At 39.5% G+C, this 17,231-nt stretch overlaps 1 protein-coding gene across 2 annotated transcripts in view; it reads left to right on the top strand.

Moving 5' to 3' along the window:
* Positions 1 to 15,045, top strand: part of MLLT3 (MLLT3 super elongation complex subunit) — a 139,133-nt gene extending 124,088 nt beyond the window's left edge. The window contains exons 10-12 of one of the 2 annotated variants that reach the window (XM_074570483.1): positions 1,932 to 2,003; positions 3,277 to 3,348; positions 12,247 to 15,045. In XM_074570483.1, the coding sequence (XP_074426584.1) occupies positions 1,932 to 2,003; positions 3,277 to 3,348; positions 12,247 to 12,378 (276 nt within the window). In that variant the 3' untranslated portion in view covers positions 12,379 to 15,045. The remainder of the gene's footprint in view (positions 1 to 1,931; positions 2,004 to 3,276; positions 3,349 to 12,246) is intronic. The other variant, XM_074570484.1, reaches the window with a different exon arrangement.
* Positions 15,046 to 17,231: the final 2,186 nt, after the last annotated feature.

Genomic DNA, 17,231 nt, shown 5'->3' with positions numbered 1-17,231 from the left:
GTACAAGCTTACTGGTAGTGCAAGGACAAAACATTATCCATGTCAGTTAAGTTCAAGTACACTGTGCAGAACAAAACTTAGGGAGTAGTTTTTGCACAGAGAGAGGAAGGAGATTCCATGCACAGAAGGCATTCTTCTTATCCACCAGAAACTCTGCAGGCTTTTCTAAGTTGATCTGTACAGGAGTGACAAGTTTTTAAGAGAGAGTCTTTTGGGGAAAAAAGCAAACCGTAATGATCAAGAATGTTGTGTTTATTGGAGACATAAACTCAAGAAAAATAAAACCACCTATCTGTGGTTTGTTGTTTAATGAAGACTTAACTACAGAGGCAATGTAATTGTTAAGTAATTTTAAGTCTCAATATCAGCAGCCCACTCAGTCACATCTTTCATGTTCGTTTCCCCTTTGGTCATCTAACAGGCGGCCTCCATGCTCATTTAGACACTCCAAACAATAGCAGTGTGCCAGCTAAAATTGAATGTCACATACCTTCTTCCATTTTTGTAATTGAGATGAATTTTATAATTGAGCTGAAAATCAGAAATTTAAGAAAGCATTATAAGAAATCAAATTGAACAGACCGTAACCACATTTGAAGTCCCTGCTTGGTAGCATAGTGCTGCTTGCCAGGATGATGATTTTGACTGATGAAATCAGGCTTGTGTTGACTAAGTCCATTCATAGAACTAAAGAGCTAAGACAGAGTTAATATTTCTATAAGCTTCTCAGATGTGATTAGTGCTGTGTGTCATCTAAACAAGAGTGCTTAAGATGTGAGCATGGTAAGGAATCAGCTTTTTCAATTATACTGTGCCCTTTCTAAGGTTCTATTTGAAACCAAGAATTTTCTTCCTTTAAAAACAAGGAAAGCATCTAAAAGGTATTGGATCCATGCCTAGAGGTATGTTTTTTGTTTTGTTTTGTTTTGTTTTTTTCAAAACAAGAGTTTTTCTTCCACTGGCCTACACAGCAGTAACCCCAGGGGATGCTGAATCAAAGAACTGGGATTTTTCTTTGGAAAAGTATGTTTTGCTTTCTGGCCATGCATCACTCCTGGCTAAGTAAATCTCCCATCATCTGTGATCATTTATTTTTCTTCGAGGTTTTTCAGAAGAACTGATCATATTCCAGGTTGGGAATGACATGGTGATTTATTTTTTATTTTTTTTAACTCTACTTTTAGCTTCAAAAAAATGTGTGTTGTGTGTGGAAAAAATTGGAAGACCAGTAAACAGTTCTGTTTCCCCAAAATATTCCAATATTCCTCATTTTAGTACTAAAATTTTCATATTAAGCATGGTATTCTGCTACTTGTTGACATGCTGCTGCTCTTGGCTGTGATTCAGTACTGGATGAAGCATTCTTGGTTTGTCTATGGTAGTAAATGGCTTTGTATGGCACTGAAGGAAGGGTTCCATAAAGTGCAAGAGAAATTACAGTCAAACTTTTTTTTTAGTTACAACTGATTCATTCATTTCAAAGATTATGTTTCAAAATCTCTATTGTAGCAGAAAAGAGACAGCGTTGGGGAAAAAAAAGAAAAACAGGAAAAATATACTGATCATGTTACATTTCAAAGGCAATGAAGAGTACCTCAGCATCATTTTGTATCTGCAGAATCAAACCCCTTACCCTATCGGCATGCAAAAGATACAAAAAAGTGTTGACGAGGCTTTAAATGACATTAAGTGAATTCTATTAAGGATTAATAATAACAATATCACCTCATTCCAACAACTCAGCATTTTCTGCTGTAAGCTGCTTTTTTCTGAAAAATATGAATTAATGAATGAAAAGCTCAGTTTTGAGTTTTGATCACATTTTCTCCAGATGTTATATTCTTTGTGTTATTAACTGATAGCAGAATTTTTTATATGTAATTGTGTCCAATGATGCATTTAATTTTCACAGGATTTTCTTTCTTTTCCAGATTTTAGAAGTGAAAAGTCCAATAAAGCAAAACAAATCTGATAAACAAATGAAGAATGGAGATTGTGATAAGGTAAATGAGAATGAGGTAACAGTAAACTAGTCCAGAATGTGATATTAATGGATTTACTAAACACCAACCTTAGCTACAGAATGAAAATCTGAGTAGTTAGTACGTCTTGGCTTTGGGTTTCCTTAGGTGCAGATCTGTCTCTTTTTTTTTTTTTTTCCCTGTAATTCTTTCTTCTTATGTCCTATTTTGAAAGTGTTTTCCTTCTCTGCAATACATGTCATTTGGCAAATGTCAGCAGTTGGGAATCTGACATCTATTATTTATTTTATCTACTCTCCACCATGAGTTTGCATTGTGCTTCAGAGATGAAGTGGTAATTTTTGAAGAGGAGAATTCACAGCTGTATTCCTAGCCAATCAGTCAATCAAAAAAACCCAATTACGTATTTTCCCGAATCCTTTCTGAGGTCTGTGTGTTAGGAAGTGGCAGTGTGATTTAGGATGTTAACTAGAATGATATGAACCAACAGTGACCATTTAACACTGAGAAAGACATTCTTGTTTAAAATCGTGTCAGCTGGCTACGGGTAAGAAGTCTAAGTCATTGTGTGAGTGAGCATAGACCAATTTCCCAGTGTGGACAAGTTTCTCTGAAGGTTCATATTTTACAGGTATTAGTGTAAACTTTATGATAATGTGAGTCAGGAGACCAAAGTTTCAGTATATGTTGCTAGATTTTCAGTGGCCTGATCCATATGCTTTTTGGTTTCTTATGCTGGGTGCTGTATTTCTCTCTGCTCAAAAGAAAAAAAGGTTTCTGATGGCTCAGGCTGAAGGAGTGAGTTGTTAATTGGGTGGAGAGGTGGGACAAGTTTGACATCCCAGGAAGGAGGACAGTGGAATTTACCATTGGATTAACCTTGCTTGATCTTTCTTCCCTTATCTCCTTGTTGACACAGAAAATTAATTATGGAGCTTTAGGGAAAAAGGGGGATTTGATTGTGAGCCTTTGTGTTTGGGCCTTATGTGAAAAGGTGGGAGATTTTTTTAGAAAAAATACTTTTTGCCACAGTTCAGATATAGAGATTATCTTCTACAACAAACGACCACCTAATAAGATTTTCATTGTCATGAACTATCTAAAAAAACCCACAAAAACATGTATTTGGGTTGTATTAAGCTAGAGAAAGCCAAACTACTACATGAGAAAATTTAGCTCAAAGAAGATTTAAAAAAAATTTTCATTTGTACTGTTTTTGAAGACATCTGAAGTTTTTGAAATACATAGCTATGACTTAATTAACAAGTTGTTTATGGGGGGGATTTGTTTCTAGGCATATCTCGATGAACTAGTAGAGCTCCACAGAAGATTAATGACATTGAGAGAGAGACATGTACTGCAGCAGGTGAGGAGCACTCTCATGCAATATCACAGCGTGCTCATTGAAATTGTGAAGTTACATCTATTTTTTCCCCTTCATCTAAAACTCTATAATCAAGTTTAGTAGCTTTCAAGCCTATAGAATCCGTATACAGCCCATTGCCACTTTCAGTGCAGCTTAGGGAATTCTTACACATACTTTAAATTCTGTTGTCACACTAAATGACAAATATAAAAACTTGCCTTTCTGAGCTGAATTTCTCACCAATTCAGTGTTGTTTCTCAATGTACTGTATCAATAACTATGAAAACAGGATGGGAGAATGGAAACAGCTGTGCACTATGACTTGGTACAAATCTTGTTGCTTTTTCCTGAAAATGACCGACATTTTCTCTGAAACAATTAAAGGTGTTTTCTATGGCAAACAGAAAACATGGAATTCAAAGCATAGCTCACTTTGGGCAAAACCACAATCTATTCATTGAGTCTTCTGAAGTCATGCAAGGAGTAAAATATGAAAATGCACAAACCACGAATGCTCCAAATTTATTGAAAGGTTATGCAATAGTAAGAACAAAGAATAACATTCTTTGTTTTGGGTGGCATTGTCAGGTACTATTGAATTACAAATTGTGAAGCATTGTTAACAAAGCAGATGTAATTGTAGCACAGATGGTTTTATTACGTTTAGTGCAATTATGTGCCAGTTGTGGACATGTTGTGAAGAGGGAAATTTTTACCACTTCTACATGATTGCAATCACTCATTAAATTTCTGAACACTTGGATAGTTGTGTTAAGAATATTTTGTAAGCCCCAACATTAACCTGTTTGTTAGTTCAGGCTCAATATTGTGAGTAAAGATGAGAAAACAATTGAGTCGTCAGTCAAAAGGAAGACTTTCATTAAGGATATTCTTAGTTAAAGAGGAATTCTGATAGCTTTGTCAGATTTCATGAGTTATGATACACAATGATGCATATTAACTATACTTCATATTTAAGATACTGATGTTTCGCAAGTTCCCTTTTGTCTACAAAGGGAACCAAAGCACACTTTCAGAATTGTGGCAAGGGCAAATTTCTGTATATACTTGGCAATTACTGTGCAGGATGCAAAAAAGGTAGGAATTGCAACACCCTTTCCACTTTACATTATTCATTAATTCTTAGCGAGGTCACATGAACAGCTGGAGTCCATGGAGCTCCACTTGGGCGTAGATGAAGACCCAACTGAGAGCTTATGGGTCAAGATTAAAGGGAACACAGGGGCAGGGGACATTATGGTAGGGGTCTGCTACAGGCCACCTGACCAGGACGAGAGAGCAGATGAGGCCCTCCATAGACAGATAGGAGCAGCATTGCGTTCACAGACCCTGGTCATCATGGGGGACTTCAACCACCCTGATATCTGTTGGAAGGACAACCCAGCAGGGCACAAGAAATCCAGGAAGTTCTTGGAGTGTGTCGATGACAACTTTCTTCTTCAAATGGTACAGGAGCCAACAAGGAGAGGAACTATGCTGGACCTTGTCCTAACCAACAAGGAGGGCTGGTGGCGAGTGTCAAGCTCAAGGGTAGCCTTGGCTGCAGTGATCATGAAATGGTTGAATTCAAGATCCTTCAAGCAGCGAGGAGAGCGCGCAGCAAGCTCGCTACCCCGGACTTCAAGAGAGCAGAGTTTGGCCTCTTGAGGGACCTGCTTGGCAGGATAACATGGGAAAAAGTGCATTCCAAGAATGAAGAAGTCAGGCAAAAATGCCAGGAGGCCTGTGTGGATTAACAAAGAGCTCCTGGACAAGCTCAAAAGCAAAAAGGAGGCCTACAGAAGGTGGAAGCAAGGGCAGGTTGACTGGGTGGAATACAGAGAAACTGTCCGAGTGACCAGGAACCAGATTAGGCAAACTAAAGCCCAGATAGAATTAAATCTGGCTAGGGGCATCAAAGATAACAAAAACTTCAATAAGCACATCAAGGGTAAAGGCAAGACTAGGGAAGATGTGGGCCCTCTCAGGAAGGAGAAAGGAGACCTGGTCACCCAAGATATGGAGAAGGTTGAGGTGCTGAATGACTTTTTCACCTCGGCCTTCACTGGCAAGGGCTCCAACCACACCACCCAAGTTGCAGAATGCAAAGGCAGGGTCTATGAGAACGAAGAACCGCCCATTGTAGGAGAAGAAAAGGTTCGGGACCATCTGAGGAACTTGAAGGTACGCAAGTCCATGGGACCAGATGAAATCCATCAATGGGTCCTGAAGGAGCTGGCAGATGAAGTCCCCAAGCCGCTTTCCATTATATTTGGAAAGTCGTGGCAGTCTGGTGAAGTTCCCGCTGATTGGAAAAGGGGAAACATAATCCCCATTTTCAAAAAAGGAAAAAAGGAAGACCCAGGGAACTGTAGACCAGTCAGACTCACCTCTGTGCCTGGCAAGATCATGGAGCAGATCCTCCTAGAAACTCTGCTAAGGCACATGGAAAATAAGGAGGTGATTGGTGATAGCCACCATGGCTTCACCAAAGCCAAATTGTGCTTGACAAATCTGGTGGCCTTCTACGATGTTGCCACAGCATTGGTAGATAAGGGGGGAGCAACCGACATCATCTACCTGCACTTATGCAAAGCGTTTGACACTGTCCTGCCTGACATCCTGGTCTCTAAATTGGAAAGGCATGGATTTGATGGATGGACCGCTCGGTGGATAAGGAACTAGCTAGATGGCCGCATTCAAAGCGTTGCAGTCAATGTCTCAATGTCCAAGTGGAAACCAGTGACGAGTGGCATTCCTCAGGGGTCAGTACTGGGACCAGTACTGTTAAACATCTTTGTCAGTGACATGGACAGTGGGATTAAGTGCACCCTCAGCAAGTTTGCCAACGACACCAAGCTGTGTGGCGTGGTTGACATGCTGGAGGGAAGGGATGCCATCCAGAGGGACCTTGACAGGCTTGAGACGTGGGTCTGTCCGAACCTCATGAAGTTCAACCAGGCCAAGTGCAAGGTGCTGCACCTGGGTCATGGCAATCCCAGGCACAAACACAGATTGGGCAGAGAATGGCTTGAGAGCAGCCCTGAGGAGAAGGACTTGAGCGTACTGGTGGATGAGAAGCTCAACATGAGTAGGCAATGCGTGCTTGCAGCCCAGAAAGCCAACCGCATCCTGGGCCACATCAAAAGAAGCGTGGCCAGCAGGTCGAGGGAGGTGATTTTGGCCCTCTACTCTGCTCTCCTGAGACCCCACCTGGAGTACTGTGTCCAGCTCTGGAGCCCTCAGCACAAGAAGCACATGGACCTGTTGGAACGGGTCCAGCAGAGGGCCACGAAGATGATCAGTGGGCTGCAGCATCTATGCTAGACAGGCTGAGAGAGTTGGGGTTGTTCAGCCTGGAGAAGAGAAGGTTCCGGGGAAACCTTATAGCAGCCTTCCAGTACCTGAAGGGGGCCTACAGGAAGGATGGGGAGGCACTCTGGATCAGGGAGTATAATGATAGGACACGGGGTAACAGTTATAAACTGAAAGTGGGAAGATTTAGATTAGGTATTAGGAAGAAATTCTTTACTGTGAGGGTGGTGAGGCACTGGAACAGGTTGCCCAGGGAAGTTGTGGAGCCCCATCCCTGGAAGTGTTCAAGGCCAGGCTGGATGAAGCTTTGAGCAGCCTGGTCTAGTGGGAGGTGTCCCTGCCCATGGCAGGGGGGTTGGAGCTAGGTGATCTTTTACAGTCCCTTCCAACCTGAACCATTCTGTGATTCTGTGTCAATAAAAAGTGAATCTGAAAAAGCTACTGTACTGTAAATTCATGCCCTGGTTTTGCTTCCTGAGCACTTAATTTCCCAGTTGTCCAAGGCAAAGCTTTTGAATGGTTTCACTTCTGGTAAACCTCTGTAGCCAGTATTTTGCAGTTACCACCCTCACGGGAAAAAATGTTTCTTGTTTGTTTTCATCTCTTGCTCTGCAGAAAAGGTTTTCAAGCAGATTTTTATTCTCTTTTCCAAAACTTCACATGAAGCCACCTAAGCCCTACGCTCTGCAGGCTGTCGATACAGCCTCAGTGAAGGCTGGATTTATGGACGGATGGTGCAGGGTAGGAGAGTGGTGCACTTCTGTACTGGCAGCTGGTAACTGCGTAATACTGGCTACAGAGGTCTACCAGAGTTCAATGGAAGAGCCACACTACTTTAACAGTTGTCTGTTAGCCAGTCTGCACTAGCAAATGGTCTCTGCTGTTATAAAACAAATAATGCAGTTTGGATTTAAAGCCTTTAATCCCTTAATGTTCTGTAGTTCATTAGTTCATATGGTTTTATCAGTTTACGGAAATACGTTCACAATATTGAATGCATAAGTTGCAGAGAATCAGGCTTCTCTGCATTACAAATAAACTTTCATCCCATCTTAAATGTCCTTACTGCTTTGCAGCTATGTAATTAATGTAAAATATTTCCCAGTAAGCACAGAAATAAAAAGAGTACTGAGCTGAGAAAGTTTTTAGGAATGAATGGGAAACTTTTGGACCAGGAAATATAAGTATATAGAGACTATAGGAAGTACAGGGGTCAGGAGAGCAAGGGATAAAACTGCAGAGGGCAAAAATATGCAACAGAAAACTGTGAATACCTGCAAGAGGTTTTAAAGATGGTGGCAGCGTTGAAGTGGAATGGTGGTGGAGTTCTGTGTTCCTGAGTGGCAGTTGTCATCTCTTTAGTTTATGTTGGGGCAGGTAATAGTCTCTTGCATGTGTCAAAGTCTGCTGCCCACAGACTTCTAGGGAATTTTTAGAGAAGGGACTTGGATGAGAAGAATGAAGGCATTTGGTCATTCAAAAGCGCTGGCTTTTGAAACTTCTGCTGAGCAATGTTTAAAGGAGAAGAGAGGTTTTTGCAGTCTCAATTATTACCAAGTCCATAGCCATGACAGCAAATGAGAAATGAGAAAAATATATCTGTTTGAGAAGGTGGCTCTTTCCCAAGAGAGGCATTTCTCTTTGAGAGACTTTGTTAAAGGAAGATGAAATAAATCCACAAGAAAGAGGGAGGAGGCAGGAGAGATGTTATACTGAACTGCAAGTGCCCAGATGTGTAGCTAAGTAATCCTAATGTAAAATGATACTTATATAAGAATTGCCCAAGAGGGAGAAGGCAGGTGTAAAAGAACATTTGACCAAGAAATTAGTCCTGAGGAATATTTATGTGAATATTCAACCGTGGCTGAACAGAAATTGGCCTGAAATTACATTTTAGAAAGAAATATCTTTCCCACTTCTCTCACTGTAAAGAAAAGGTTTAGGATTTACAGTGATTAGGCTTTTTTTCTTTTTTTTAAACTCTATGTTTTGTAGTGAAATAGTAGGGATAACCAAATGTGCAATTAGGTGTTAATATGGCATGTCCCATATATTCAAATATGGCTGGCTAAAGCTGGGTGCATAACGCTGCATTTTCAGTGCAGATGATGGTTAGCATGACCCCTGAAAGTCAAAGTCTTCTGGTAAGACTTTGCCTCTGATTTTCAAATCTCCTTGAAGATTCTCCTTAAAGAAATCTCCTTAAAGCCAGTGCGCTAGACAGCACAGGCATAAGGAAGAAATTGAGAGTGTGCAGCACCGCTGAAAATTACATTGCTCATGTCCACAAGGTGCTTAACTTCAGATGGCAGCTATCTTCTGAGAATTTTCTTCAAGGGGCAGCTTGCAGGTCTGGAAACTATCAAATGGCTTAAAGCCCTCCATAAATTGAAAAATGACTATGTCATTAGTTGCACTTTGGCTTCCTTAAACACACATACACATTTGCTTGTTTAAAGGCAGATAAATAGTTGTACTATGATGGATAATGATGAAACTGGGCTGGAGAGGCATTATGTAAACAGAGATGTACATTACAGCAGAAAAGCAAAGTGTACTACAGCAGAAACGAATGGGATATTTTTGTTCTTTGCGGCCTGAGCCCTCAGAATAAAACATTTTAATGCTGTATTTTTAATATTATAACTGTCAGACTTCCTGGCAACTAATCTCAAACTTTTACTCTTTTTCAAGTATATCTGAATAGCATAAGGGTGCATATGCTAATACTGCAAGTTATTAATTCCTCATTGACTGGCACACAGGCAGGTGTTGTTCATTGATCTGTCTGAGTTTATCTCGATAGATTTTTGTACATCCATTAAAATTTTTCGGGTTCATTTCAGTCTGATTTACCAGGTGCCCTGACATCGTGGCTGTATTTCTTGAGGGCTGGATGATAGATATGTTTAAAATGTTTATATTTCTCTTGGTCTAGAGCTTAAAAGCCCAAAGCAGAACTTGATCAATAAAAGTACTTACCAATTTTTAAAAATATACAGTGTTGTTTAAAAATGTTTTAACACTTTTATGTAATCTTTGTTTCTAAAATCACATATATTCCGTAACACAAGGAAGTGTTAGACAGAATTGTTCAGCATAGCTACATCCTCCTGGCCTTGGCTTCTGTAAACTACTTGTGCAGCCATTTATTTATCACACATGTGGACACTTGGAGACCAAACCTGACATTAAATTCCTAACTTTACAAGAGGAGGCTTGATTGACTCCTTCACTTCTCTTTTAAATGAAGCTCAAGAAAGTGCTAAAAATGAGTATGACAAATAACACATATCAAAGTTTTGTTCTGGTAACAATCAGTTTTGCCCCATTTGATTATTTTTTTCTCCTCCTGTGTTAACTGCAGAACAGTAGGTAATGGAAAAAGTGTTAAAAGAATCTGTGAATCAACAAGTGGACAAATGAAGTTTGTGATTTTAGACTAAAAATTCCCATATGGAAAAAGAATTAAAGCAAATTTAAATGAAGTGTTAATAAAAGCAGGATTGTTCCTAAGTACTTTCAGAATTTTGGACAACTGCAAACCAAATTAAACAGATTTTACTTTAGTTTTTTTCCAACCTGGAAAATGGGAGGTGATTGGAAAGGGGGATTTTTACTGTAACAGGCATTTTCCTCTTACTATTTTATCTTGCTTCCATTCTGTTTAATCCACTCTGGGCTGTGTCAGGCCATGCCTGACAATACACATGAAGTTATTTCATGTATCATCAACATAGTCTTTTCATCTGTGGTCTGTGGAGAAAAAAAACTATCTGCTTACGTAATGAAATGGGGAGTGGAAAATTACAAAATATTTTGTTTAAATTCATTTTATTTTCAAGTTGGTGTATTCCTACCAGATTTGTGACATTAAGGTATGCTTTCTAAGACCATATCTGCATAGATCTGTATCTTCTCCAGCTATGGAAAACGAATTAACAGTCAGAGTAATAAAGCTCAAACAAGCAAGGAATATCTAGCAGCAGCGTTTCAGTGGAGGTGTATGTGGAAGCCCTAGAAATAAATCGATTTCAAACTGAGAAGTGCAAACAGGACATTGAGCCTAGCCTGAGTGCCGCAGAAGGACCGAGCAGAAGAGCGATGTTGTGTCAGTCCACGACACTACCCTTCAGTAGTGTCCCGCTTCTGGATGGGGTGCCTTTCTCTTTGCTCCCTTGGGATGTCTGTATCTTGGAGTGAAACAGCACAGGAGAGATTCATAGCCATACTGTGTTGACACTGACAAATAACGCTTTGGCTTTCCAAGATGCTGGAAGGGTTTTTTTAGGTAGGTGCACTTCCTAGAACTTAACATATCTGCGGTAAGTGGTTACAGCATTTCACTGTTGAGTATGACCACTCTTTAAAGATGTAGACTACAGTTCAGAGACTAAAAATACCAAAACTGCAGAAAGGCACAAGTTAGATGTGTACTGTTGATTTCACAGAATCACAGAATGATTGCGGTTGGAAGGGACCTCTGGGTCATCTGGTCCAACCCTCCCCATGCTCAAGCTGGGACATGTAGTGCCAGTTGCCCAGGACCATGTCCAGATGGCTTTTAAGTATCGCCAAGAATAGAGACCCCTGGGCAACCTGTGCCAGTGCTTGGTCACCCTCACAGGAAAGAGGTGTTCAGAGGGAGCCTCCTGTGTTTCCATTCCTGCCCATTGCCTCTTGTCACGAGGCACAACTGGAATGAGCCTGGCACCATCTTTTTTACACCCCAGCGTACACACTGATGAGACTCCCCCTGAGTCTGCTTTTCTCCAGGATGAACAGTCCCATCTCTCTCAGCCTTTCTTCGTAGGAGAGATGTTTTAGTCCCTGTTCTTGTCAGGAACTCCTGACAGCTCTTATGCTTCCTGTTTGACTGAAATCCATGATTATATATTAAATAGTCACCAGAAGAAGTGATCTTATGCCACTGGTAGGAGTCTTTCATGGCTGATTTGGTTTAAAAAAATATTGATTTAAGTCTGTTACTCAAGAAGTAACTGCTAGTATGTGAACTAACAGTTGCTGTGAGAGCTCTTGAATACGTTTTTTTGTTTGCTATGGACTAGATTCTATAAGGATTTATTTATTTCCCTTGCTTGCAGAAAGGCTTATGGCAGTTATTTCTGAAGTAACCTGCTTAGTAGCTATGCATACAGTAATATTCCAGCCAGAGATCTACTTGGGTTTTTGTATTTGTGTGGGCTTGAAGAGGGTGGAGTGGGGGATGTTGCTCTATGGTTTGTGTGGTTTTTTTAAAGACTGATTAGAAAATATGCAGATTTTCTTTTAACATTTGAAAAATATATCCTCAATAGTTCAACGGTAATGTTTGCTGGAACAGCAGATGGGTAGGCTGGCTTTGTGGTTGATGATGATCTAAAGAAAACCTGAGGTACTGCAGTCTGGGCTGTAGTTTGTGTCAGAAAGGGAGTGAGTGACGAGGATAACTGTTTAACCTGCAAGCACTGTGGCAATTGGGCTTGTTTATGCCTTTCATGTGATACTTAGTGGCATGTTAGTACATTCAGTGGGCATGTAAAACTGCTGAAATTTTCAACTGCATCTTCTCTTTCCTTTCAGATAGTAAATCTTATAGAAGAAACTGGACACTTTCATATCACAAATACAACGTTTGACTTTGATCTTTGCTCACTGGACAAAACCACAGTCCGTAAACTACAGAGTTATCTGGAAACATCTGGAACCTCTTGAGGATTCAGCGTCTGCCTGTATCAAAAACTGTTCTTTAAATGAAACATTCAGAATGATGCAACCAACATGAGGGGGAGGGGATAAAACAAGCCTCCTCAGCTTTATTTTTCCTTAAAGCCAGTCATCATCTCTTGATAAGGGAGAGGAAAAGTGACAAGACTCAGAGGACCACTCTTCTCAAGAAGAAAATGCTCTGGAAGTTTGCCTGGATAGCCTTGAAAAACCAACACACAAAAAAACAAACAAAAAAAACTTGGTCTTAATGAATGTGTATGGTATCATGTATCTCTCTCTGTGGTGTTCCAGTCCACAAGATGAATGCATGTTCAACACACTGCCTTACTACATAACTGATCTATTTATTATTGCATACATGTATTCTAAAGTCAACGAGCCATTGAACGACACTACCAGATGTTGCAAGTAGTGGGGTCCCATCTGTGCTCTTTTGATGCAGTACTATCACAAGCCTAGTAACCTTATTCATCTTAAAATGCCATTTCTTGCTATCTTTCTCTAGTCACTTGAAACACCACTTTGTTCTAACGCTTCCACGGTTCCAGGAAACAAGATACAAAGTTGGGGACTAAAGAGTGGTCCTATATTTTGTTTCCCATCTGCCACAGTGGGTTAGACCACAGCAGGTTGGACTGCAGGTCCTTGGCTCTGTCCATGTATTGATCTTGACCATGGTAGAAAATGCACCAAACAGGATCATATGACTTGCTGTCTAGCCTTAGTGAAAAAAACAGTAGGACTTTTAACAAAAATGTTATGTATACTGTCCTGAATCCAGCATTTTTTGCAGTCTACATTCTTGTGTCTGTTTTAATGTTATAAAACTAAATATATATGAGTGAAGATGTTCTGCAGGATCATCATAAAAGAGGGGATTCTGGTCCTGTCTGCTAAAGAAATGTTGTAGAAAATTCTTAATTTGGAGCTATTTATTACTACGACTTTCAACTTCTGCTGCCAGTGTGTGACTCACTTTTACCATGAAACTATTTGCTTAACATTTTTGTTTGTTCATATAGTATATGGTCTGCTTAGTTTATTTTGGGGATTTGTTTCTGGTTTTGTTATTGTTTGTTTCTACAACTGCTAAATTAAAACCTTCTATTTGAAAACAAGAAAATCTGGTTTTATACAGTTACATGTTGGAATAAATACATATATATGTGTGTGTATATACACATATACACACACCTGTGTATGTGTGTATATACATACACACACATGCATATATGCTTTTCACACTTCCCAGATTTTGTTCAATCTGTTCAATAACCTGTTTGTTTTTCCAGAAGGATTTCTTGTCTATAAAAATGAGTATTCTTTCATACCATCCATTATTCCTTAAAATCAGGATTCTTGTTTGTGCATGATCAAATGAGAGGATGTGTACTCAGTTTCACATCGATGCTCTGTGCTTTCATATTGCTGCCGGTTATCACCCTTCCATTACAAGTTCAAATCCCTCAATGAAAAGAGAAAAGAATTTAAAAAAAAAAAATACTTCTGGATGCAAAGGTTTATTCAGGTTCACCAGCCTTAAAAATGTATCTTGTTTCTGGACAGGCCAGTATGTCATGTGTATGCTTATATGCCATGTGTAGTCTGTATGTGTAGAGCTGAACAGTAGTATCTGTATGACTTACTGTTTCATGCGCACAGTTTGTGCAGCACTGTAAAACTAAATTCCTATTGGGGTTATTTCTTATTCAGATGGTAAATTTAATACTGTTTCTTTAAGTCCAAAGAAAATTTTACACTTTACTCTTTTTGAGAGGGTGGGATATGGATTGGGTTGGGGGGCTTTTTTCTTATTTAAAATGTAGTTTGACCACACTCCACAGGAAGTCCTCAGGCTTCCCAAGAACAAGTGTACTTTTTCAGTAATGTTATGACTCTTATTGACGATTGGCACGAAGCATACTTGAAGTGTTATGTTGTTCTTTTAAGTCCATGTCTTAATGTGCAATTGGGGAGGAAGCGGGGAGTGGAGTGTAATTTTGAAGTTACTTTTGACATAAGGCAGGTGATGGTGGGGAGGGGTGCATGTGAAGGGGATAAAATTCAATTTTTATTGATTATTTTATATGAAAATGTTTGGAACTGTAAAACAACCTTAAAAACCTTTGGTCTACTATTGTGTGTTCAACTTCCTATCTTTTAGTTGTACCTGGTACATACGGGATTTTACCCATTTTGACGTTTTTGACTAAATCTTGTGGTAAAAACTCATTGAGTTCCAGGAGGGGAAGAATCCTACGATACTCCTAGTTTGAATATTGCACTGTTTTGTTAGAAAGGGTGAAATGAATCGTTTTACCCTTGAAATACTAGGTAAGCTTTATTGTACACTGAGAACAGGGGTTGAAGAAAACAGCAAATAGGAGAATAGGCATAAAAGAGAGATGACAGCAATTCCAGTACCAAGTTACTGCTGAATTTCATGCAAATTGTGGATTATCCTTAAACTCTTAAACTTTCTAATTCTGTGGGAGAGGGAAGAAGATAAACTGAAGTTGTGTGTGTACATCTGACGTTTTCCACAAAATTCTCATAGAATAAGAATTACAAAGTGTTGATCTAAATTTAAAGAAAAAATAGCTGTTTTTGTCTGATTTTGTATGTGGAAACAAAATAAATCCTTGTTCAATTAATTTCAGGCATTCATATTTCTCTTAAAGAAAAAATAAAAAGATACCCTTCCAAGTCTTTAACATATATGAGCATTGATCTTTGGGACGGGTTAAAGTGTTTTGGCAATAAATGTTTTGGAGTTTTACTTAACATCAGGTGGTTCAAAGTTACGTGTGAGAATTTGGATTAATTCATTGAGGTGACCGGACAGAGGTTAGCAGTAAGTTGCAATGTCTAAAACATAATTTTCAGCTTCAGTGAATCACTGTTATTAGGTTATTAGAACAGTAGTTGTATCTAATAGTAAGGACAGGTTTTGTCTCACCACTTTCACCTCAGAAAGTTGATGTCTAATTGGGTAGACAAGTTTTAATATCTTCTTAAAAGTTCTAATCCACTGAGAAGCTTTACAGAAGTTTCAGTATCGTCTAGGTTTGAAGGCTATTTTAGTCCACGCTGAAGAGAAAGAGCAACAAAGGAGGTGGGGCCATACACTGAAGTGAGGAGAGTCTTCCATGGCAAAACAAATCCCATGCTTAGTCTTCAGCCTTTGGATCACAAGAGATGGTTGATCATTTCTCTCTCTCTTCTTTTCATTGGTTGGGTGTTTTTAGGTTAAGTCTGTTCTTTCAGAAGCGGAGTACACACACTACAGTGCATTTGGAGAGCCCCAGTGTATATTAGTTTCTTCTAGTCTGGGGGAAGGAAATCAAAAGTTGTTGGGTTTTGCCTGACTTGTTCTCCTCCTTTCCCATTCTCACAGTGAAATAAAGGATATTCACAATCTGGTTTGGGTCCTTGGTCCTTACTTGGTAAGTATAATCTTGTTTTCTTAGGAGCTGTACTAGTGTTTTGGGCTCTCTTGAACAACCTGTTGATTTCAAGCCCCATTACTTAGTTTGCAATAGGAACGGGAAAGCTGTAGGAACGGTCTTAAGAGAAATCTGTGGTTGCATGCATTATCTTATTCCAGACATGCTGTGCTGTTAGGATATTTAATTTGCTTCATGCGGTCTTCATTCATGCACATCATATCCCGTCTTTTACGACTTGCAGTTTAACTGCAAACAGTGTATCTTTTAGAAAATTCTTGTTTCAGTCTATAGAGGGACGTGTTATTTTTGTGTTTGCTCATTGGTCCATTGATTTGCACAGTTGGCTGCAGTGCAATGCACTGAAATTGAGACTCGTAGTGAAAATTAATGTCTTTCAGCCATAACAGGAGCTAGCAGGAATTGCAAAAATAAGCAACGCAAAACTGTTTAAAAAGTTTAAACTTTTCAGAGTTTAAAAAGTGCAGGCATGTGTTTTCATAAGCCACAACAGTTTTCTTAACTGTGAAGCAGTATGTAGTAGAATGTAGTGTACACCAGGAAGCTATTCTGTATACTGTACCAAGAAGCTTTACTGTTGGGCATTAAAAGGCTTACATGTGATGGGCACTAGCAGTCATATCTGCAGTGCTTCTGTGTGTGCTTGGCAGGTAATCAGTGCATTAGCGCAGCTAAACCAATGATATTTCAAGGCTGGCTCTGTGTCTGAGCGAGCAGATAAATTAACATCAAAGCACAATCTTACAAGGGCCTTGCATTTACTTGAGCAGCAAGAAATGCCGCTGTGGCTAGGCAGGAGAGAGAAGTATTACCACAGTGAGAACAATACACTTTGGGGGTGGGGGGGGGCAGGGCAGAACTAAGGACAAAAAAAAAAAAAGTAAGAAGAGATCTCTTAGTTGCTGCATGTGGTTTCTTACGTTAACATAGACAATACAGTTTGCTGGTCAGCAGTTCTGTCTGCCGTAAGACGGGGTGACAGCTTGCAGAGTGGCAGCTTCTTTGGTTCAGGGCTGTAATAATTGTGTTGTTGCTGCCTTGATGAGAGAGAGATGTTTTGTAGCATCCTACAAAAATCTAAGTTTGTCTTACGGTTTGAGATACCAATGTCTGTTTAACATTTGTTTGAATATTACACTTTACATATATTCTGGTTTACCTCAGCCTGATTGATTTTACTGCAAAGTGATAATCTTAGCATTTTTTCATTCTTCATTTAATTTTTCCAGTTTAGAAATTTAAGCAAAGTCAAATGTAGGTCTGTGAATACAGCAGATCTATTTTCATCACCATTCAGTATAATTCTGACTGGAAGGAACCCTTTCCTGAATGTCACATGAAATGGGTCTTGCATTTTTCTATGTTTCTTCA

The sequence above is a fragment of the Larus michahellis genome, chromosome Z, assembly GCF_964199755.1.
Source record: "Larus michahellis chromosome Z, bLarMic1.1, whole genome shotgun sequence".
NCBI classification, from domain to species: domain Eukaryota; kingdom Metazoa; phylum Chordata; class Aves; order Charadriiformes; family Laridae; genus Larus; species Larus michahellis.
The sequence above is the reverse complement of the archived record's forward strand: the minus strand, read 5'-3'. Positions and strand labels throughout refer to the sequence as shown.